Raw genomic sequence first — 25,022 nt, forward strand, 5'->3', positions numbered from 1 at the left:
GTAGGCTGTGTCGAAGTTGAAGGCCTGGCTTGAGTCAAGGATGAAGATCTGGGCCGTGGCCTGCTACAGTGGAACAAATGCACAGAAATGGCACAGAGGAACCACTTGTCCACTGCAGTCCTGGAAGCTTCAGGCCAGTGGTCTCCACTGTGTGGCACCAAAGGTCTATGACTCCCCCTGTTCTTAGTTTCAGGACACCCCCCCCCCCCCCCCCCCCCCCCCCCCCCCCCCCATGGCTCGACTGTTGTTGGCTGTCAGAGTTTGTGGAGAGGATTTTGTGGGGGATCTGCCTGAAGATCTCTCCATCAATTGGGTTTTGACACGTGTACTCTTACCTGTTGCCTCCATACTCTCTTATTTGCCTCTGGCAACTGTGAGTGGGCTTGTGGTCAGGTCCTGCCTGCCAGGCGTGCTCTCACAGTCAACCACATGCTCCCTGCAGGTCTGGGAGGTTTATTAGAGCTTAAAGATAAAAAGATTACATGCCTAAACCTATGTTCTAAAACATTATTTGTTCCAGTTTGTAATAAACCAGAGCATTTTCTTTGTCTTGAATAGAAACATACTGTTCTTTCTTCCTTTCATGAAACATGTTTTTCCTGCATGAGACCACTGTGTAGCCAAACCTTGGCACCTTCCAGACACCTGGAACTCACCTGGGTTTGTGACCCAGGGTTTGGTCAGGTGACATAACAAAGTTAAAAGTCTGGTCCTACATTCATCTCTGGAAAGCTGATTTTCATTCTGTGGTGCAAAAGCAACTCCAAATAAATAAGCAAATGAGTAGGTCCATAAAAATGGCTTTAACTTATTAATCCACTACTTCTTTGACAGCAGTTTTATATAAAAATGGCCCAGAGGACAAAGTGCAAAATTAATGATGAGAAAATGATTCATTCAAGTCTTGCAATAAAGAGTTCTCCCTGCATGAATCATCTGTCTGGCATTTTATTCATGAGAAAGTGATTGTTACTTTTTGCTTCGGTCTCCTTCATTCCAGTACTGTTCCGTCTGCATTTCTGTGAGCCGGGATATTGTGCGCTGAAATGCAAAGACTTCCTCTTCTCCAGTGAACATGGAAAGACCTTCTGCTGAGTCCTAGTTTGAAAAATGCACAATCAATCAAAACCACTGCAGATGAAAACCTACAGAGCTTAGTGCAAGATTGTAAACACTGTGTAGGTGTACCTTTCAAATGAGAATGGATTTGGTTTTGGGGTGGTTTTCCCCCCAAAATCTCTACATATTAAGTAAAGTTTGCAAAAGCTGGAACCTGTTTGAAAGCAAATATTTTTACCAATAGAGAGTGGTAGTAACAGGGCAAGGCTGCACCCTGCTACAGATGGAAAGCTTGCAAGATCTGGAAGAATAAGGCAGTCCCTGTCGTGGAGTGCACTTGAGGGGGAGGGATTGCATATCAGTGAAAGAGTTTTTCTTTTTCTTTTCAAGAAGAAAAGAGAATTGGGGCGGGGGTGGTGGGCAGGGAGAAAAGTGCAACAGTGAATGACTGGAAACCCTAAGTCTCTGTAAACTTTCATTAAAATTAATTAAAAAAAGAAGAAGAAGAAAAAAAAGAGTAAGGCAGTCCCGTAGAGTTTGAGTTCTCACAGGTGCCACTTCACAATCTTTGAATAGACTGGAGGATCAGCTTATTTAAACCCAAAGGACATTCAGAAAGAAAATTAATCCTTTCTCCCAAAATGCAGATCAGGAATCAATAAGAGCAAAGAGCATTCATTCTGGGAAGTTGGGAAACTGATGCTTCTCTCGGCAGCATGGTGGACAGATTCCCATGTCTGTGGGGTGGGGGTGGGAGTCAGGGTGGCCCTGACTCTGAAGGATGATTACAGTGAGGTCCCCTGGGGGCCTGCAGAACGTGTCTGGGATCTCATCTCAGCAAGGCTGCAGCTGCTGGAACATGGGTACTTTCTTTAGGGTAAAGCTACTCCCCCACTCAGATCTTGTAAGCTGCTGAGTGGTCCTGGACCAGGAGCAATAACATGGTCTCATGACCACCAAGAGGGCTTTATGTCTATAGCTCTTCCCTTAGGGTTTAACTATTAGGCTTTCAAAGAAAAATCCTAGGTTTCTATGTCCATCTGATCCTCATGATCTTATGAGTTTCTAAATAAAAATCCCACCCGCACTATTATGGAGATGGTTCCAACTCATGGTGACAGTTGGTAGGGTTTCCGAGGTTATAAATGGAAATGCAGAGAGGCTGTCGAACTTCAAATGATGAAGCTGTAGGCAGACTGGAACTGCGGTGGTCTCGCAGTATTTCCAACTGACTTGGCCACCCAAGCTCTCGGGCTGTGTGATTATATCTTCTGATTTCTTCTTATGTTATCACTCCCAAGTACTGAGCTTACTGTGCCCTGTGTCTGAACCTGACCTTAGAGCTGTGGCTGTTATTGTGTGCTGCTGGGTCAGAACGGACTCATAGCTGACTCTCCCGTAGTTTTTCAGAGGCAGTAAGTCTCATGGGAAGAGACTTCCCATCTTTTACCTCAGAGGAACTGGTGGCTTTGAATCACATACCTTGAGTACCTAGGGATGTTGCTGTTGTGTGCCACAGAATCACAACTGATTCATAGCTGACCCCTGAGAGGTGCTCAGAGGCTATGAATCACACAAGAGGAAGACTGCTCAGCCTTCTCCCACAGAGCAGCTGGAGGACTGAAATGTGTGCCTTTGGGATTGCACTTCTTCCCACTAAGCCACCAGAGCTCCCTCCCTAGGCTAGGGGGTGGGATTACTGACTATCCCATAGACTGCCAAAAGAGGAAGTATGTGTGTCTTGGCAAAAGTGCAGCTAGCGGGCTCCTTGGAAGCAAAGATGGCGGAACTTCGTCTTTCATATTTTGGACATGTAGTTAAGCAGATGACACAACCCTGCTCACTGAAACTTAGGAGGACCTGAAGCGCTTGCTGCAAAAGGTCAAGGACTGCAGTCTTCAATATGGATTGAAGCTCAATATCAAGAAAACAAAGATTCTCACCACTGGGCCAATTGGCAGCATCAGTATGGATGATGAAGAGATTGAGATAGTTAACAGTTTACTTGGCTCCAAAGTCAACACTCTTGGTAACAGCAGCCAGGAAATCAGGAAACGAATTGCATTGGGAAAGTCGGTTGTGAGGGACCTCTCAAGAGTACCGAAGAGCAACGTAGTCAGGCTGGAGACTAAGGTGCACCTGATCCAGGCTATAGTCTTTGCAGTTATGTGCTATGCATCGGAAAGTTGGACAGTGAATAGGGATAATAGAAAGAGAATTGATGCCTTTGAGTTGTGGTGCTGGAGAAGAGTATTGAACATACTATGGACTGCTAGGAGAACAAACAGGTTTGTCCTGGAGAGGGTGAAGCCAGAATGTTCCCTGGAGTCAAGGATTCTGAAGCTTTGTCTGACATACTTTGGGCATGTTGCAAGGAGGGACTGGTCCTTAGAGAGGGACATCATGTTTGGGAGAGTGGAGGGACGGCGCAGGAGAGGAAGACCCTTGATGAGCTGGATCGATTCTGTGAGTGGAGCGGTGGGAATGAGTGTGTTTGAGACAGTGAGGTTGGCACAGGATAGAATGGCGTTTAGGGCTCTTGTACATAGGGTCACTATGAGTTGCAAACGACTTGATGGCACATAACAACAACAACAAGTTTAGGTGAGGCCCCTTTTGAAAAGGGACATCATGCTTGTAAAGATAGAGGGTCATCAAAGGAGAGGAAAACCCTCAACTAGATGGTCTGACACAGTGACTTTAGCAATAGGCTCTAGTGTGTCAGAGCTGATGAGGAGGTCCAGGATAGGGCAGGGGTCCGGTTAGCTGTTCCAAGGGTTGCTATGTGTTATTCTCGATTTGACAATTCCTAACAATACCAACAATTATCTAAAAGGGGCTCTGATGGCCTAGTGGTAAAGAAACTATACTGCAATCCCAAATGTATGTGGTTCGAATCCCCCAGCTGCACTGTGGGAGAAGGATGGGTAGTCTCCTCCTGTGCAATTTACTGCCTCTGAAAACCTGCTAACAGGTCACCTGTGGGTAGGTTCCATCCTAACAGCACACAATAACAACAATCTAAAGGACTTTGGAAACAGAGAGAAGATGCAGCACCTTGTTATGCACCAAACTGTGCCCCCTCAAAATGATCCTGTTTGGAAACAGGTCTTTATTTATTGTTAATCAAATAATAATTGAATAGCTTTCTTTCCATTTCATTGCTATCAAGTTGGAACCTGCTCTTAGCTGACCCTCTTACATATTTCCAGAGGCTGTAAATTGCATGGGAGATTACCTATCTTTCTTCTGTGGAGCAGCTAGTAGATTTGAACTGTCTGCCTTGGATTGGCAGTACAACTCCTTACCCGTGAAGCCACCAGAGCTCCCTGAGTAGAGTGAGGTCTAAATATAATCACTTCTGAGCTATAAAAATAGCCATATACACACAGAGGGAAGTAGAAGAGAAGTGGTAAACACAGATTGACAAGGACTGCTGGCCATTACCAGAAGCTGAATTAGACAAGGAAGGGCATCCCTCTCAGGTCTCACTTTGAAGTCTGATTAATAGCCTTTTGAATCATAGGACTATACTTTTGTTTTTTTTTTAATTTTTTTATTATTTCTTACGCATGTACTGTCAAATCAGATCTGACTGGTGCAGGAGGAAATTGTCCCTCCTTCTCCGGCACAGCATCTGGTGAATTCGAACCGCGTACCTTTGGGATTGCAATATGGCTTCTTGCCACTAGGCCAAACTTCTGTTCTTAAAGTCATCCACTGGTGGTATTTTTGTTCTGGAAGCATTGGGTAACTAAAACATCCTTCAAGTATATTCTTTAAATTATCAAAGGCAATATGTAGTCATAAGTATTGTTCTTAGAGAAATCTCCATTTCAAAAGTCTCAGTCCACTGGAGCTATTTATTAAACAGCTCTTTATTTCTGATAGAGGTTTACGTGATCACACTTTAAAAGTTTCCTTTTAAAAGGACTATTAGTTTTATTCTTCCAAATTCCTGAGAATACACCATGTCTACTCAGGCCAATAAGGAACTATTTTCTCTTTCCAAATAACTTTTGTCTCTGAGGATTGAACAATGGGACTCCTTTTGTTCTTAAGATGAGCATAGATATATGGCTTTAAAATCTTGGCTAATACACCAATTGGCTATAGCTGAGATATATACTCTGTAATGTTTTAACAGAGGAAGAAGATTTAGTCACTCCAGGAAATTAAAAGATGTACTGTGATGGGAAAGTCTGCGGTTAGAGACCTCTCTAAAGTACTGAAGTGCAACGATGTCAGTCTGGAGACTAAGGTGCACCTGATACATGCCATGGTCTTTGCAATCACTTGCTATGCATTAGCGAGCTGGACAATGACTAGGGATGATAGAAGGATAATTGATGTCTTTGAGTTGTGGTGTTGGAGAAGGGTGTTGAATATACCATGGACTGCTAAGAAAATGAACAGGTTTGTCCTGGAGAGGGTGAAGCGGGACTGCTCCTTGGAGGCAAGGATTCTGAGGCTTTGTCTGACATACCTTGGACATGTTGTAAGGAGGGACAGGTCCTTGGAGAGGGAAATCATGCTTGGGATGGTGGAGGGAGAGCGCAGGAGAGGAAGACCCTCAATGAGATGGATTGATTCAGTGATTGGGGTAATGGGGGTAGGTGTGTCGGAGATAGTGAGATTGGTACAGGGTAGGGCAGAGTTTAGGGCTATTGTACATAGGGTCACTATGAGTCACAGGTGACTTGACAGCACGTAACAACAACAACAACTACCTGGTATGGGCTCAACAACCAGATACTAACTTTAGGAGGACTGGGCCAGCATTGGCTTTTCCCTACTGAGTGTGCCAGAATCTGGTACCCACAAGTGCTCCATAAGTGTTTGCTGGATGGATGTTGGGAGATGATTACACTGAATTCTTTCAAAGCCAAGGGCTTTGTCTGGTAGGTACTACCCGACCCTGAACTAGCCAGCTCACATGGACCAATACTATATTATACACTTAACAAGTCCAGAAATGGATTTAATGATGAACAACATCCAGCAGAAGTGGCATAGGATAACAGAATGATGAGCCTAGAACCAGACACAGGTGCTTGGACATCCAGGCCCAGCCTGTCACGTATCAGTTGTTTACTGTGTGCAGCTCATCTCTCTGGACATCATTTCTGCCATATGCAAAAGCGGGTGCTAGGCTATATCATCACTAAGTTTCCTTGCTCTCTAAAATTGGAATTTTTTTATATTTAGTAATTTGACACTAATCAGTCTGTTATAGGGGCCTTAGAAGAAAGAAAACCAATGGTTAGACACATACTGCAGCCCTTCTTCAAAACAAAGCCATATTTCAGACCAAAACCAATTATAACTATTTTATAATAAAAAGAGATGATGTTAATATCACCTACCTGGCTCAGCCCCAAATCATCCATCAGTATTCTGCTTTGCTCCATATCATTGTCATGATGTTGATGCAGAAACAAGCTTGACAGAGGAGTCAGTGCAGAGCAAATTATACGCACCTGAAACACAGCGAAATGGCTGAGAGGGCTACTCTGTATACTGGGCAAGGTGACGTTATGGACAGAGATTTCACCAAACAAAAGCCTGTTATCTTGGCTTCTAAAACGTTCCTCTTTCTCTAGTAGTTAATGTCTCTTTAAAATAAGATTTCTAACTGCATGGCATACATAAAAATATTTCCATACACCTACCACTCTGAGAAGCAGAAAGCAAACGTTGGACTAACATCAGGCGAGAAAGATCTTGGTCTAATCTTCTGGTTCTAAGTGCAGTGCTCTTCCTGTTATCCCCTGATGTGGTAATTTATTTCTGGGTATTTGGAACCAGGCTCTTTTCCAAACATGCTCCCAGATACACTGGTGAGAAATTACTATTTTGCTGCAAAGGTGACTGCTAAGCTCAGTGCATCACGACTGGAATTGAACTATGTGCTTCCACTTATATCAGCATCCTGCCAGGACAGTCTTCAAAAAGATTAATATTTACATTAGTACTTCTTGACTACATTAAGTATTTAAGTGAGTATGCATATGTGATAATGCATTGAAAATGACCTTATCTCTTTTAGAAATTTTATGTCACCAGCATAACATACTCCTCTTGATGTTTAGAGAGTCCTGACTTTGCAGAATTCCAGCTATGTTTTAAAAATTGTTATTTAACTAAATCCACCAATGTTTTAAAATAACTTAACTGACCCTTGGGACATGCATTTCCATATCCAAATACCCTTCTACATCCTGTAACCTTGTTGTTGGGTACCATCAAGTCAGCTTGAACATAGTGACCTTACGGATACATGTTGTTGTGTACCATCGAGTCCATGGCTGACCCTCCAGCAGGTTTTCAGAGGCAGTAAACTGCATGGGAGGAGACTGCCCCTCTTTCTCTCACAGAGCAGCTGGTGAAATTGAACTGCATGCCTTTGGGGAGCAGTGCAAGCCCTTACCACTAAGCTCCCAGAGCTTCCTATGTATACATACAGTCATTTATAAATGAACAACATGAAATGTGATTTAGTCCTGTACCATCTTCACAATTAATTGTTGCTATTTGTTTCTCTTCTGAAGCCACCGTGCCAGTCTACCTCATTGAGGGTCTCCCTCTTTTTTACTAGCCCTCTCCTGTCCCAAACATGACCTCCTCTGTCAGGGTCTGGTCCTTCCTGAGAACAAAGTGAGATGCAGTCTCACTATTCTTGCTCCTAAGGAGCATTTTGGCTGAATTTGTTCCAAAAGTTATTCCTCTTCTTATAAGCTTTTTCTTTTCATTACAATGACCATTTGTTTCCCATTATTTAGATGAGAATATCCTGCATTATGCGGATGACACACATTTATTGCAGAAGATCAAGAAATACAGCTTTCAGGATGGAGTATTCAGTATTGCATCTCAATATCAAGAAAACAAAGATTCTTACCACTGGACCAGTAGGCAATGTCGTAATGGATAGAGAAGAGATTGAAACTGTCAACAGCTTCATTTTGCTTGGGTCCACAATTAACACCCTTGGTACCAGCAGTCAGGAAATAAGGAGGCACATTGCACTGGGGAAACCTGCAGTTAGGGACCTTTCCAAATTATTGAGAACAGCAATGTCAGGTACATCTGATTCAGGCCATAGTCTTTCTGCTTACTTTCTATGCATCTGAGAGTTGGACAGTGAATAAAGATGACAGAAGAGCTGTGGTGTTGGAGAAGAGCACAGAACATCCCATAGATGGACAAAAGAATGGACACATATGTCTTGGATAGAGTGCAATCAGAGTGCTCTTTGGAGGCAAGAATGAGGAGGCTTCATTTTATATACTTTGAGTATATTGCAAGGAGGGGCTGAAAGACATGATGGTGGGAAAGGTGCAAAGGGAGAGGAAGACTCTCAGCCAAGTGGATTGATATGGTGACTGCCACAATGGGCTCTGTGTGTCAGGAAGTGTGAGGATGGTGTGGGATAGAACAGGGTTCAGATCTTTTGTTCATAGGGTCTCTAGGAGTCGCACTTGACTTGACAGCACTGAACGACAACAACAATTCATTATTTAACAAATTTCCATGGACACATTCTAGAATAAAGTCTGCCTTATGTTTCCAATTTATAAGACTGACAGTTAAAATTACTTTTTATAAAAAAAGTATAAACTCTAAATATGTGGTTCTGTTAAAGCAAATATCAGGAATGTAGTTCAGGTGTTCCATCATCTTGTCAGATAAGAGGTGGTGGGGGAGAATGGGGATAAAAAAGGATAGGGATAAGCTTGAGGGAGGCTGGTCAAAAGCTTTCTTTATGATATTTCTAGCCAAAAAACTGTCTCAATTCTTAAGAACCACCGACTAATGCTCCTCTGCATTTTCTTCTTGAAGCACTGTTGTTGTTGGTTTGTGTGCCACTCAGTCACCTGTGACTAACAGAGACCCTTTGTTCAATAGCTCCGAAGCCTGCCCTATCCTGAGTCAGTCTCACTGACTCCAACACATTTACCCTTATTACTCTGGTTCCTATGTCAATCTATTTTGTTCAAGGTCTTCCTCTCCTGCACTGCCCCTCCACTCTTCTAAGCATGATGTCCTTCTCCAAGGACTGGCCTTTCCTGAACACGTGCCCAAAGTATGTGATTTAGAGCTTCAAAAGATTTTCCTTCAAGGAAAAAGTTGGTTTCATCCTCTCCAAGACAGTCCTGTTTGTTCTCTTGGTGGTCCTCAGAATATTCAGTACTCTTCTCCAGCATCACAACACAAAGGCATCAGTTCTTCTTGTCATCCCTAGTCATTGTCCAGCTCTCTGATGCATAGCAAGTAATTGCAAAGACCATGGTCTGAATCAGGCACACCTTAGTCTGTAGATTGACACTGTTGCTCTTTAGTACTCTGTAGAGGTACCTGACAGTAGCTCTCTTATAAATGGTATACCCAACTCCAGCCTGTCTCCTGATTACTATTCTAGACCCCATAAGGTTACCAAAGACCAGTCCTAGATGATTGACTGTCAAAGGCAACCACTAATAGATCTCATAACTCAATGTTCCCAGGCTCTTGCCTCCCTGTTCATACATATGGTGGCCTGTGGGTACATGTAGCAGATCACACTTCAGGTCACACTCACAGGCAGGCTCCTCTTCGCAAATACGTTAGAGTCACACTGGCTGCTGTCCACGCTCAGCCGCTTCACTGCCAAATTTCACCTTTCACGTGCAGTCCAATTATCACATCACAGCATTCCTAAGAAGCACTTGAGGAGCTTGAAAGCATTTGATGACAGGAAGTGGTCTCTGGAGTCCACCTCTCTAGTAGTCCAGAGGAATCTGATGTAGGTGGCCTTCAGAAGGACTTCCCTACACACTTCTGCTCCAGACTGTTCTTTTCTCATCCATTCTTATTTTTTAGTCATTATTCAGTCAGTCAATAGTTTATTCATGCATAAGCATTTACTGGGAACTCACAATAAACAAGGCATTTTGTTACACATCATCATAGATCTAGCACATGATCTAGCAGAATGATGGAATGGTTGGTATATAAGAGTGTTTGGCAATGGAAGTTTAATATACTATTATTACTAGAAAGAAAATTACTTAATATTAATTAAGAATATTAAATATTAAAAATATTAAATAGTAACAATATTAGTATTTAATAATAATAATAATTTAAGACTATTAGTATTTAAAAGGACACTCAGCTTGTATCCAGTATTATTATACTGGGAGATATATATATATAGTCACCCTATTTTGTCATTGTAACAGCCCTATAAAGTAAATGTTATTATGCCAAGTTCACAGATGGAGACACCAAGGCATAGATTGGTGAATAAATGGTAGAGCCAGATTTCAGCCCATGCTGTCTGGCTTGAGAGCCCAGAACATAAGTTCTGAGGAAATGTACTGTATCTTGTATCTTTACCTTGCAATCATAAAAGTTATCGATGAGAGTTATGAATCTTCGAGCTTGGGTCCTTTTTGCCAAGGTAAATTGTGGAATGCTTCGTAAAAATACGGTGTCAAAATTCCTTGATAGTTCTAGATAGTCGCTGGCTCCAAGTGGCTGTAATTAAGGTGGAATAAAGAAGACATAATGAAATTAAGTCAATTCTAGTTACCCTTGGACAAGTTAAATTTGAAAAGGTCACTTTTGTCATAAGAGAAATTAGGTGTTAGTTTGGGGATTATGAAACCAAATAGCATTATGTTTTCAGAGTGATCTTTTTCCCCCCTCTTCATAAGAACACTGGAAAGATGCACTATACGACCTAATTGTTGTTGTTAGGTGCCATCTAGTCCATTTTGATTCATAGTGATCCTATACACAACATAACAAAATACTGTCCAGTCCTGTGCCATTTTCACAATCATTGTTATGTTTGAGTCTTATTAGTTATAGTAAAAGGGGACAAAAACAAGAAGAGTGGGGTGGGGAGTGGAAAAGGATCTCTGGCCATGACCTCAGTCAGGCCCTCACGATCTGCTGCCTAAAATCTATCTTCAACCCTTTTGTTTCTTTTTACTTATGTAATATTTTTTAGCCTTCATTTAAACATGCTCTAACAAGCCTTCCTATAACTCAATTGAAAACTGTCATCACTATCATTAAATGTAATCATTTCACAATGGCATGCTAAATATTATAGCACAATTTTGAAGACTATATTTTAATATAAAAAATAACCAGATGATTTTTTTTGCTTAATTGGAGGTTTAATTATTCAAGTACAACTAAGTAAACATTGCCAATGTCTTTGGGAAGTATTAAAGGGTCTTAATGACCACAAGCAGGCTGAGACCTCAAGCATAACTTGGAGCAGCATGGAACTTCTTGATAATGAGAAGGTTATAGGTCTCAAGGTCTAAAAAAGTGATGTTCAAAGATGCAACCTGTGGTTGTGAAATTCCAGTTCGGGAAACATAACTTTAACTAATGAAAATTATAATAATTATCTGCAAACATACTTTTTGGAGTTCATATTGCTAGGAAATGTTACATGTGAACTTTTAAAGTTGTGTGTGTATACGATTATACTCCACCAATAGTAAATCATGCACTGAAGACGTTTCTGGGCCTCACTGGAATAGGTGAGTCTCGTGAGAGTCTGACTGGGTCTGCAGTGAGGCCCTTCTGAAAGCTCCCAGATCCCCACAGCCAGTCTGCAGGACACAGGTGGCGGGGCCTCCTCAGTATCTGACCTCTCCCAGTTCAGAACTGTCTCCCTCCCTTAGGGCGAATGGTAGTGTGATTTTTATCAAAATCACCTCTTTCAGAAATGTGGCTATTATTGCTGTGTTCCTATGGAGACTAGGGGATTATTTACTGGCGGAGGAATCAGTCGCACATTACTGTCCATCCGTTTCAGTTTACCACCTTCTAACATCCAGATGCGATCGCTTACACACTCTGAAGAAAAGAATTCTGGAGAGTTTGGCTCTGGAGAAGTGGTTCCATCAAGATAGAGCAATTCTGAGGAGGATGTTGTGGTTATGAGTCCTCAGGAAAAGGTGCACAGAACTAGCGAGAAAGGGCACAAAGGATGACTAGACCGTTTTGGAAACCAACTCAGAGAGGCCCCTTCTGACTCTCTCTTCTCATCAACCTGAAAAAAAATGGTTATCTGGAAAGAGATGACCCCTACCATTCTCACAGTCCTTCCTGGCTGGAGAGTTTCTTCCCACAGACCCAGTGCCTGACCTTAGCTTAGTCACCCTTCCACCCCACCAAGGGCAGACACATGGGGGCCAGAGTGTGTACTTGCATTGAGTTTAAACATGACTTTTTAAAAAAAAACCCAAAAAAACAAAAAAACCCAAGGGACCCTTGGTGTTAAGCCTGAGATGTACCAGCTCTGCTGTATGACAACAGCTAGGAGCGAGGGCTCTAACTGACTGTCTGGGCTTGAATCTTCAGTTTGTAACTTACTAACTAGGGTCTTTCACCAGTTAGATGTCCCTGGGTGGCAGCAGAAATTGTTAATACACTTAGGTTCAACCATAAGGTTGAAGGTTTAAGTGAATCCTGAGGTGCTTCAGAAGAAAAGTCCTGGCAACTTACAAGGATTTTAGGTCTACTTCATAAAATGGTGAAGATGAAACAAAATAATACACAGAAAGAATTTAGTGCAGTGCCTGAGACACACTAGCACCCAGACCACATTGGCTACCTCTTACTGTTTTGAGCTAAGATGACTGAGCTCAGTACTAATAAGCTGAGGATGATTTATCCTTCTCATTCCAAAACCTACTGCAATCAGGTCAATTCCAATTCACAACAGCCCTGCAGGGCAGGGTAGAATTCCTTCAGAAGTTACCCAAGACTGCAACCTTTCATGGGAGCGTGCTTCTACATCTCTCTCCTTGGAGGGGCTGGCAGAGTCAAGCCACCACCTTTAGGTCAGCAAGGAAATGCTTAACAACTGTGCTACCAGAGTTCCTCGCACTTTTACTACTCATTGCCGTCAAGTCGGAACCAACTCATAGCTGACCCTCCAGTGGGTTTTCAGAGATGGTAATCGTGTAGGAGGGGATTGTCCTTCTTTCTCCTGTGGAGTCGCTGGTGGATCTGAACTGGCAGAGAGGTCCCACCTTTGAGTCAGCACTGCAGCTCTACTCAGTAGGCCACTGCACTCCCTTAACTCTCACTTCTAGTTGTTAGGTGCAGTCAAGTCGACTATGACTCACAACAACTCTCTGAACAAAGACTGAAACTTTGCACTATCCTCCTGATTTCTGCCACGCTCAAGCCCATTGTTGTAGTCACTGTGTCAATTCACACCGTTGAGGGTCTTCCTCTCTCTCCCTGACCTTGTTGGTCAAGTGGTAAGAAGCTGTATGTAGGGTCAAGGCCAAGGCAGGCAGTTTGAATGCACCAGCTAGAGCTATGAGTTTGTCTGACTTAATGGCACACAACCACTATCTTTCCTAGCATGATAACACTTTCACTGTTGTTGCTGTGTACCAATGAGTCGGAAATGACAGATAGCTGACCCTCCAGATACAGTTAATTGCTTGGGAGGAGACTGCCCATCCTTCTCCCACAGAAAAGCTGGTGGGTGAATATCATGTCTTCAGGATTGGATTGTATCTTCTTGTGCCACTAGGCCACCAGAGTACCCTCAACATTCTCACCAGGACTGATTCTTTTCACTCTCCCACCAATATAATTTAAAACAAATGGATAGAAAAATTGTGGTACGTCCACACAATGGAATATTATGCAGCACTGAAAAACAATTAGTTTATAAAAAACTACACAACATGGAGAAGTCTGGAGGACATCATGCTGAGTGAAATATATCAGTCACAAAGGACAAATACTGTATAAGACCACTGTTATAAAAATAAGATGGACACGGAGAAGGGAAGAGCAGGAAAAGAATGGACAGGGGATGAATACTACACTGAAACAGATGAAGGGAAGGACTTTCTGAAAGGAATGGGTGATTAGACATTATATGTATGACAATTAACAATATCTATATCAACATCAAGAAAACAAAGATTCTCACCACTGGGCTGATTGGCAGCATCATAATAGATCGTGAAGAGATTGAGATTGTTAACAGCTTCAGTTTGTTTGGCACTACAATCAACACTCTTCATACCAGCAGCCAGGAAATTAAGACAAATTGCATTGGGAAAGTCTGCTGTCAGAGACCTCTCCAAAGAACTGAAGAGCAACGATATCAGTCTGGAGGCTAAAGTGCGCCTAATATAGGCCATGGTCTTTGCAATTACTTGCTATGTGTCGGAAAGCTGGACCATGACTAGGGATGATAGAAGGAAAATTGATGCCTTTGAGCTGTCGTGCTGGAGAAGAGTATTGAATATACCATAGACTGCTAGGAGAACAAACAGGTTCATCCTGGAGAGGGTGAAGCCAGGCTGCTTCCTGGAAGCAGGGATTCTGAAGCTTCGTCTGACACACTTTAGACAAGGTGGGATTAATCCTTGGAGAGGGACGTTGTGCTTGGCAGGGTGGAGGGACAGTGCAGGGGAGGAAGACCCTCAGTGAGATGGACTGATTCAGTGACTAGGGTAATGAGGGTAGGTGTGTCAGAGACAATAATATTGGCACAGGATAGAGCAGGATTTCAGGCTGCTGTACATAGGGTCACTATGAGTCACAGGTGACTCAATGGCACATAACAACAACAACAATTAGCAATCTGGAACAAGACATGTATTTCAAAGGGAACTGGGGGAGGGAGAGGGAAAAGTACATTAATGAATGAGTGAAAAATTTTCATTAAATCACAATTTAAAAAAATTTTTTTAAACCCACATGAAACAAGGATCAGGACATAATGAGAATAATGGAAATGTTCATATACTACAAAGAATGTAGCCAATGTCACAGAACATCTTATGTAGAAACTGCTGAGTGTGAACCTAAACTGCTGTGTAAACGTTCACTGAAAACAATGAAATGTGACCTTAAAAAAAATACATAAACCCCAAAACAAACTATATAGCGCCTCTATCCAATTACCCAACAAGAAAAACAAAGCCATTTGCCTTTCCGTGGAGTCATAGCTGGGAGCAGATAAGACTATGGATGACTCAGCGTAAATATCTTAATCTCCCTGGATTTATGTAATCAAAAATCTCTCTGTCTCTGACACATGTACCCTCTTTATCCCAGTTACTGTGTCATTTCATCTCATCCAGGGTCTTGTTCTCCTGCACTGTTAAGAAAGGGTGCTTTTATGACAAAAGGACAACTCAGCAACTCATACAAGGAGATTCTTATGCTGTGAGGGTGGCATATACTATTTTTTTTTTTAAAAGAGAAATGTTTCACTTTTATAAACAGGAAAGTATATGTGAAACTACAAAGCCTCATTTCAGGTGGGTAGGTATGTATAATTAAGCTCACTCTTTATGCGCAGCTGTGATTCCTATCAGTGTAACTGCCCAAGGAGAATTATTATCAGAAGTGCACTGAAATGTCTAGAGCAAGCAAAAATCAGGATTTTGCCCACTCAGCTATTTTACAAATTATATATCTTTGTCTGTAGGGTTTGCATTTGTCATTATATTAGCAAATGTGCCTTTCCTTTGTATCTCTAAAACAATTATGTGTTTGTTCAGGTGAAAAAAAAATCTCAAAGCTTAATGGAGAGCAAGGGAACATTGCATGGTTTAAAATCAAGAAAGGTGTATGTTAGGGCTGTATCCTTTCTCCATATCTATTCAATCTGAATGCCGAGCAAATCACTTGAGAAACTGGATTCTAAGAAGAAAAAAGTGGCTTCGGGATTGGAGGATGACAGCCTTGCTTGCTGAAAGTGAGGAGGAGTTGAGGTGCTTGCTGCAAAAGATCAAGGACTACAGCCTTCAATACGTATTACATCCAACATCAGGAGGGCAAAATTCCTCATCTCTGGGCCAATACGCAACATCATGATAGATGGAGAAAAGATTCAAATTAACAATGATTTTATATTACTTGGATACAAAATCAACACCCTTGGTACCAGCAGTCAGGAGATCAGGAGATGTATAGCACTGGAAAAGTCTATTATCGGAGACCTCTCAAATCCTGAAGAGCAATGTCAGTATAAAGACTAACGTGCACTTGATTCAAGCCATGGTCTTTCTATCACTTGCTATGCATCTGAGATCTGGATAATAATAAAGATGACAGAAGTATCCATGCCTTTGAGTTGTGGTGTTGGAGGAGGGTACTGGATATGCTATGGACTGCCAGGAGAACAATATATCTGATAGAAAGTGTAACAAGGGTGCTCCTTAGAGGCAAGGATGGCAAGGTTTGTCTCACATACTTTGGGCATATTGTTGGTAGAGGCTGCTCCTTGGAAAAGGACATGATGCTTGGAAAGTTGGAGGGTCAGCACAGGAGAGGAAGACCCTGGAATAGATGGATTCAGACAATGACTGTGGTAATGGGCAGGTGTGTCAGAGACAGTGAGACTGGCTCAAGATGGGCCAAGGTTCAAAGCTATTGTACATAGCATTGCTATGAGTTGCAGTCTATTCAACAGTGCATAAAACAACAAAACAAGGAAAGGTTCTTGATTGCCAGAATGTTTCCATTTACACCATGGAAGTATAGCAATATTATTGTTGTTGTGTGCTGTTCAGTGAGCTATGGCTCATAATGACTCTTATGTTCAACAGAACAAAACACCCCCGAGTCCTGCATCAGGCTTCCTTACAGCTGTGGCTGTTGAGCTCACAGTTGCACCTATGGTGTCAATCCATTTCATTTGCAGTCTTCTTCCTCACTTACCCTCTACTTTATCAAGCGTGGGGTCCTTCTCCAGGGATTGATCCCTCTTGATAACACGTATGTGAGATTAAGTCTCACTATCCTTACTTCTAAGAAGCAATACTACTTTCTATAAAAACATGAGAAAGTAGAATGGACCACATGAACCAATGCAGATTCCTCTTTTCCTCTAGGAGAAATGAGTTTTAAGAAAATGAATTTAACATAAGAAGGTTGGCTTTGTTTTTTTATTGTTTTGGGTTTGTTTTTTTAAAAGCAAATATTTAGCAAGTATATTTTCTGATCTGGGTTTGATGTTGAAGTACTCAGGAAGGAACACTCAGGATTAAATCTGGTGAAATATGAGATGTTCGGATTATGAGAGAAAGAGGGAGGAATGAAGCAAACTGACATGATTCCCAAATAATTCACACATCACTTAGGAAAATATTTCTATACTTGGTCAACCACATGCAAACGTGTTGCTCATTTTGCATTCAACAACTATCTATTGAGCTTCAACAATATTTACTGAGCATCAACAATACTGACTCAGTGCCTATTATGCAACTATGCAACATACTAAAGTCCAGAAGTCAGCAAGATAGCCAGGGCTCCTGCCTTTGTAAAAATCTATATTCTAGCACAGGGTGGTGTTGACTCTTGGTCTTTTGGTGAGCATCTTTGTTTCCTTGATGTTGAGATGTAATCCATACCAAAGTCCTTCATCTTCTGCAGCAAGTCACTTTCAGCAAGTAAAGTGTCATCTGCATAATGCAGGTTTTTGATGAGTCTTCCTCTGATCTTGATGTCACGTACCTCTTCATAGAATATCTTGAATAATACAAGAAGCAGCAAAACAAGATAGAAGTAATACATAGACTCACTGTATCAAAAAAAGAATCCGCTGACAATGAAAAAATTCAAGAAGTACCATATCCACAAGAGCCAGAGGTAATGAAAAATGAAGTTCAAGCTTCACTGAAGGCACTGGGGGGAAAAAAAGCCCCAGGAATTGATGGAATACTAATCGACAGGTTTCAGTTAACAACAGATGCAGCCCTGGACATGTTCACCAGTCTATGCTAGGAAATTTGGAGGGCAGCTCCCTGGACAACTGACTGAAAGAGACCCATGTTTGCCCTCATTCCCAAGAAAGGTGATATAATACAAAGTGGAAATTATTGAACAATATTCTAAATATCACATGTAAGCAAAATCATGAAAGCTCATCCAAAAATAGGTAGAATAGTACATTGACAGGGAACTGGCAGAAGTTCAAGCAGGATTTAGAAGAGGCCATGGCACCTGGGCTATCATTGATTATGTCAGATAGATTCTAACTGAAAGAAGTGAATGCCAGAAGAATGTCTACTAGTGTTTTATTGACTATTAAAAGGCATCTGACAGTGTGGGTCATAACAAATTATGGACAACAGAATACCCAGAATACTAACTTGTGCTCATGAGAAATCTAAATTCAAGAATATGTTGTCCAAATAGAGCAAGGGAATACTATATAGTTTTAAATCAGAAAGGTGTGCACCAGGGATGTATTCATTTTCCATATCCAATCTTTACGATGAGCAAATAATTCATGAGTCTTGAACATACTATGGACTGCTAAGAAAACAAGTAAGTCTGTCTCGGAGGGGGTGAAATCAAGTTTCTCCTTGGAGGCTAGGGTTTTTAAGCTCTGTCTCACATACTTTTGGCAAATGGCCAGGAGGGACCGGTCCTTGGAGAAGACATCATGCTTAGAAGGGTGGAGGGACAGCCTAGGAAAGGAAGATCCTGGATGAGATGGATTGATACAGTATGGCGTAATGGGGGTAGGTGTGTCGGAGTCAGTGAGACTGGCTCAGAACAGGGCAGGCTTCAGAGCTGTTGTACACTGCTTCCTTATGGGTTACAGGCGACTTGAAGACACATAATAACAGCTACAACAAAAAGCAGAGAGGACTTATAAAATGAACAATAACAACCACGAAGAACATATTCTTCAGAACAATCAGTCATATCAGACTAAGAAGGCAACTTGGCCCAGAAACAAAATTCCAAAGGCAGGAAAGAAGGACAAACAGAAATAGGGAATCTAGGGGGTCAGGAATAGGCAAGAGTTCTGATACATTGAGTGATTGCAACTGTCAGGAAACAAAGTATATAAATTGTTGAATGAGAAACTAATATGCTCTGTACACATTCACCCAAACCACAAAAAAAAATGTTTAAGGGGGGGGGAATATTAGAATGAGTTGCTAGAACACTTTTGTAAGAATGAAGACAGAATTCAGAGCAGATTTTAGTAATAATTTTAGCATTTATTGACCTATGCATAAGCACTTCACAGAAATAACCTTTAATCTTTATAATTTCTTCTACAAAGGAAACATTGTCATTTTCCTATTATAGATGAGGAAATAGCAGTATGAACATGGGTAATTAAAAGAGGTTAACTGACAGCTCTGCAGGTTATATGATGCAACACTGATATATTGATTTTAAACTATGCTTTTTTGATGAAGACAGAGGATTCTTCTGTTCTAGAAAAGTAAAAGAAGAACGAGGTAAAATTTTTTCCTCCAAGAAAAACGTCAAAGGCCAAATACATATCTTATTTCTGATCCACTAATAAGACTTGAAATTCCTTAAGTGCAGAGATTATTTCCCATTTACCACTAAGTTTCTGAATCTAACACCACCTCAGTGCAGAGAAGGCAGTTAATAGGTTATAAAGAGGAGTAGAAAGCATGCAGGGGTGTGTCCTCTATCTTCCCCAGCAGGAATTCTGGAATTTCTGCACAGAAGAAGAGTAGAGTTGGCAGTCTGATTGGAAAGAAGGTATGGAAAGGGTCATGCCTACAAGTTTTGCTTGTACAGATAGAATATCTACTTGGTAAAATTTTGAAGGGATTAATTGATGCTGAAATTCATCTAAGCTACCTGTGTTAACCAGGAGAGATCCATCATTCCACAGTAGCAAAATAATCCTAATCTCCCAGGGGCTAAAACACTACTAACACTTATTTTTCAAATTAGATATCCAATGTGGGTCAGTAAGAGGCTCTGCTTCATGTAGTTCTTCAGGAATCAAATAAAAGACTCAATTCAAACTCACTGCTTTTGGGTCGGAGCCAATTCATAGCTGACCCTCCAGTGGGTTTTCAGAAGCTATAAAGTACACGGGAGGAGATTGTTCACGTACCTTCTGCAGAGCCGCTGGTGGATTTTATTTCTCAGAGAGGCACCACTTTTTTTTTAAATTAAATTTTATTAGTTTTAATGAACATTTACAGGGATTTTGGGTTTTCATTTCTTCATTGCTGCACCATTCTCTCTACCCTCCTCCCCAGTTTTTTCTTCTTCCCCCGCCATCCGAATGAGAGAGGCACCACTTTTGCATTACCAGAGTTTCCTCAGAGCTAGAGAACTCAACTCATTGCATCAAGTTGGAGCTGACTCATAGCTGACCCTCCAATTTTCAGAGGCTATAAATTGGACACATAGAGGCTACATATTTTTCTACCAAGGACTGGCTGGTGGATTAGCTCCCTCATAATTTAAAGACACCACTTAAACACAGAGGTCACTCCTTTGGTCTACATGGCCTCCTTGCTTATGGTTTAGCTTTTTGTTGTTTATTGTTGTTGTTGATTGCACTCAGGTCAAGCACAACTCATAGCGACCCTATGAACAAAAGGCCTGAAACCTTTCCGTAACTACTGACATTTATCAAAGTTCATAGAGTTTCCAGAGACATGTTGTTTAGGAAGTAGATGTCATTCCTGCTTTTTGGAGGAGAAAAATATTAGAAAGAAAGCCAATTGTCCAGTTTGTCCTAGGCCAGCCTACAGGCAGCAGACTCCCAAACAGACAAGAGAGCCAAGATTAGAAAAGCTGACTATAGATGACTCAGATGCATAAGTGAGCCTACAGAAAGAAAAATTACTTCTTACCTAACCTATAGTTAGCAAAAATAAATGTATATTTTTTACAGCTGCTGAATTTTGGGTGGCTTGCTACTTCTCAATAGCTAAATGACACACTACCCTTGCTACAGAGAAATTTATTAGAAAAAGTAGATATTTTAAAAGACACTTAGTCCATCTGGAGAGCGCTATGTTGAGAGAACTAATTCAGTCTCATAAGGACAAATATGCATAAAATCATTATGGTAAAGATAGAAGGATTACTAGTAAGATATACACCAAAGTACAAAGGGGGAAGTGGAAGAAGGAGGGGGCAGAGGTTAAGGAGTAGGGGATAATCTCGAAGTCACAGAGGTTGGTGGGCAGAGGAGGGCTGCAGGAAATAGGAGAGATTCAGTGGGGGGCCTGACTAGGCAGTTAGGGTGGGTATGGATCAATGGTGATTATTTTTTATCTTCCTCATAAAGTTTTTTAAATGTTATTTTATACTGGTTTACATACAAAGTTTATAAAATTAATATACATTGGGGTTTTAAATTTAATATTTTCTACTAGTTTATTTACAAAATTAAAATACAAACTCAAACAAATTCTTTCAATTTCCCTCATCACCCATCAAATTGTACAACCCAATGATTAATTCCTCTTTCCCCCTGCACATCTACATCCCTCTACTTCCAGCCTCTTCCACCCCTCATGGATCCTTATACAAGAATGGTTTTATATAATATTTATCCTTGTGGGACTGAGTTAGTTCACTCAGCATAATACTCTCCAGTCCCTCCCAAGTTAGGTAATAATTTACAAAGTTATTGCTCCTGCATGCTGCATAGTATTCCTTGTGTGAATGTACCATAATTTCTCAATCCATTCATTTGTGGTTGGACATTTGGGCTATTTCCATGTTCTTGTGAAGGTGGATAATGCTGCTATGAACACTGGTGTACAAATCTCAGTTTGTGCGTCAGTTCTCATATTCTCAGAGTAGAAGTGGAATAGCTGGGTCATATGGAATTTCTATGTTCAGCTTTTTTAATACATACATTGTTTTTCACACCAGACCTTTCCCATTTCCTTTAGTGGTGATTACTTTTATAAAACATAGTGTATGGGAATGGTTGTATGAAATTGCAATAAATGCAGGAGTACATGGAACACAATGTATACAAACAAAACACCATATATATGAATTTTTATGTAAACCAATAAAAAAAGAAAATTTTTTTTAAAAAAAGCACTAAATCCAGCATATTTAGATAATATTATCTACTGGGAAAAAAGATCTGGTGGCACTGTGGTTAACCAAAAGGTGGGTAGTTGAAACCCACCAACCACTCCATAAGAGAAAGATGAAGAAGTCTGCGTCTGAGTTTCATTTTGGAAACCCAATGCCACAGTTTTACTCTGTATTACAAAATTGTTCTAAGTCAGATCAACTTAATGGAAGTAGATTTGATTGAAGATATTTTTTTTGCAATTGATAAGTATATGTAAACAGACAATAATATGATTTAGATCATGCTCATTAATTTTTAAATTAATTTTGGGATTTGTATGATGTAATTGGCAGGTGCCATTGAGTTAACTACAACCCATACATAGCATCCCTATGATCAAGAGATCTGAACCCTGCCCTACCATGCAATATCCTCCTTCCTGATGGCTGACATGATTGAGCCCGCTGTTAGAATTCTTGTCAATCCAACTTGTGCAAAGTTGTCCTCTGACCCTCCATCTTTTCCAGCATGATGTCTTTTTCCAAGGACTGGCCATGTCTGGCAGCATGCCCAAAGCATGTGAGACAAATTTCACATTATTTTTGTTTAAAAATGTTTACAAAAAATACTTTTTATGGTGCAATATAAAATTTCTTTTCATAGATGAAGCTTATGGTTTACTGTATACATTACTAGAAAGAAAACTGTCAGAAAATTATATGGTGAAGACATGGGCTCACTTGCATAGAAACAGAAAGCAAGAGAGCACATTAACTTGAAAAATTAATTGGTGAGACAAGGTTTAATTATAATGCCACTGTGGTTGTTGGGGTGTTGGGTTTCTTCAAGTCTGTTCTGAAAATTATGACATACTGATATAATGAAACATCAATCTTTTTGAAAAAAACATTTCATTTTATGGAAAAAATCCTTGTAATAAGCTAAGTGACAAAAGTATAAAACACAAATGAAATTGTATTAAGATATATTTTGCACTTTCTTTATGTAGATAGTTATATAAAATGCTCTGAGTTAATATATTTTTAAAACTTAACAATTATTATCCCTAAATGGACTTAGTGAAGGAAGGGACTTAGAAGTATGTTTTATAATCTTTAATTTTATAACTTCTTCTATATCTTCCAAAGGAAAAAGGAACAAAAATTATACTTTAATACAAAAAGAAAAGAAGGATCCAAACAGGGAAGAGAAGAGGGCAGGGTAGGCTGAGGGTGGGGAAGAGGGAAAATTTCTCCCCACAGAGCTTGGTGGGCAGAGGGAGGGAGTGAAGGAATTAGAAAAGATCTAATGGGTGCCTGAAAAGATGGGGTGATAGTAGTGATGTCAGTCTGAGAACTAAGGTGCATCTGATTCAGGCCATAGCCTTTCCAATTACTAGCTATGCATTTAAGATGGATGATGAATAAGGATGACAGAAAAAGAATTTATGCCTTTGAGCTGTGGTGTTGGAGAAGAGCACTGACATTCATTCCATGGATGGCTAAGAAAACAATAGATGTGTCTTGGAGGGGGTGCAGCCAGAGTGGTCTTTGGAGGCATAAATGATGAAGCTTCACTTAATTTACTTTGGACATATTGCTAGCAGGTGCTATTCCTTGTAGAAGGACATGATGTTGGGAAGTGTGAAGGGTCGGCGAAGGAGAGGAAGACCCTCAACCAGGTGGAATGACAAGGTGACTGTTGCAATGGACTCTAGTGTGGTGCAGGACAGGATTGGTTTCAGATCTTTTGTTCATAGGGTCACTATGCGTCATACTCGACTTGATGACACCTAACAATAATATCAATATCAATAGATCAATGTTGATTAATTTTATAACACAACATATGAGAATGATTGTATGAAACACAGTGTGAATGAAAAAATGTGTAAAATACAAGGTATATGAATTTTGAATGCAAACCAATATAAAAAAATTTTTTTTAAAAACCCCAAGTAATCAGAATGATGCTATAAAGAAATTAGTTTGAAGATCTATACAAATTCCCAACAACGAATTACCCACTGCCATGGAGTCAATTCTGACTTGAAGCAAGCCTGTAGGAGGGGGGACAAACTTGGTTTCCAAAGCTGTAATCTTTATAGAAGCAGATTGCTGCACCTTTTCCCATAGAAAGGAATATTAGTGGCTTGTAAACAACAACAACAACATATTCTCCTTTAGACTTCTTCATCTTCTTAAAAAAGCCAAGTGAGTATGTAAAATACATGACATAAATGCATATACCAAAGAGCTCAAGAAGCCATGGCCTTTATACAACTGCCATCCTCACTCCAGTGTATGAGACTGGGCCCCAACAGGGTCGGTACTATCTTTGTCTCTACAGTGTCTCTTAGTCTCTGCAGCACCCAACATAAACCAGGGATCAGAGTGCTTCAAAATCCATGATTGGTGAATAAAAGAATATATCACCACCAAGTCTTCTTCAAAATCAATCACAACCACTGGCTTGAATACTTTAAAAATGAAATCTAAATCCTACAGAGACTTTCCAAAGTAGAGAAAACACATTCTCCCATTCTTTTGACAGATGGATGTTGTGGTTGTTTGCCATGGAGTTGGGACCGACTCATAGCTGACCCTCCAGCGGGTTTCCAAGGGCAGTAAATTGCACAGGAGGAGACTGTGCATCCTCCTCCCACAAAGCAGTTGGTGGATTTGAACCACATGCCTTTGAGATTGCAGCAATAGCTTCTTACCACTAGGCAAATAGAGCTCTCTATACCATTAAATTCTACATGCATGCAATCTATGGCAGTGCTAACATTTATGCTTGTGTTTGCATTAGTTGATCCTCCATAGCATAAGACATTTTCTGAAATCATAATTGCTGTCAATTCATGCCTTTTGCCTTGTGGATAATTAAAGCATGGGATTTTTTTTTCAAAGTAGTAAAATGGCCATTAAGTGCATTATTCTACCGGTGCTGGCTGAAAATCGCCTGTGACTTCATCCATAGCCACTGGTGAGAGTCAGTGCCCAGAGCCATCAGGGGCTTTAAGCTCGTTGCCCACTGCTGTGGTGTGGACAGCTGAAACCCAGGCCCTGACAGGCACCTGGGGGGGAAAAAAACCCAGACTCTACTTCATGCTCTGCTG

General features: G+C 40.8%; 1 protein-coding gene across 1 annotated transcript in view; it reads right to left on the reverse strand.

The window, feature by feature from the left end:
• Positions 1-969: 969 nt before the first annotated feature.
• Positions 970-25,022, reverse strand: part of LACE1 (lactation elevated 1) — a 390,750-nt gene continuing 366,697 nt past the window's right edge. Inside the window, exons 11-13 of the mRNA XM_006881166.1 lie at positions 10,441-10,581; positions 6,426-6,539; positions 970-1,098 (exon numbers count right to left, since the gene is read on the reverse strand). Coding sequence (XP_006881228.1) covers positions 970-1,098; positions 6,426-6,539; positions 10,441-10,581 — 384 coding nt within the window. The remainder of the gene's footprint in view (positions 1,099-6,425; positions 6,540-10,440; positions 10,582-25,022) is intronic.

This window comes from Elephantulus edwardii, unplaced genomic scaffold, assembly GCF_000299155.1.
Source record: "Elephantulus edwardii isolate Elephantulus edwardi_28Jun2011 unplaced genomic scaffold, EleEdw1.0 scaffold00013, whole genome shotgun sequence".
Classification (NCBI taxonomy): domain Eukaryota; kingdom Metazoa; phylum Chordata; class Mammalia; order Macroscelidea; family Macroscelididae; genus Elephantulus; species Elephantulus edwardii.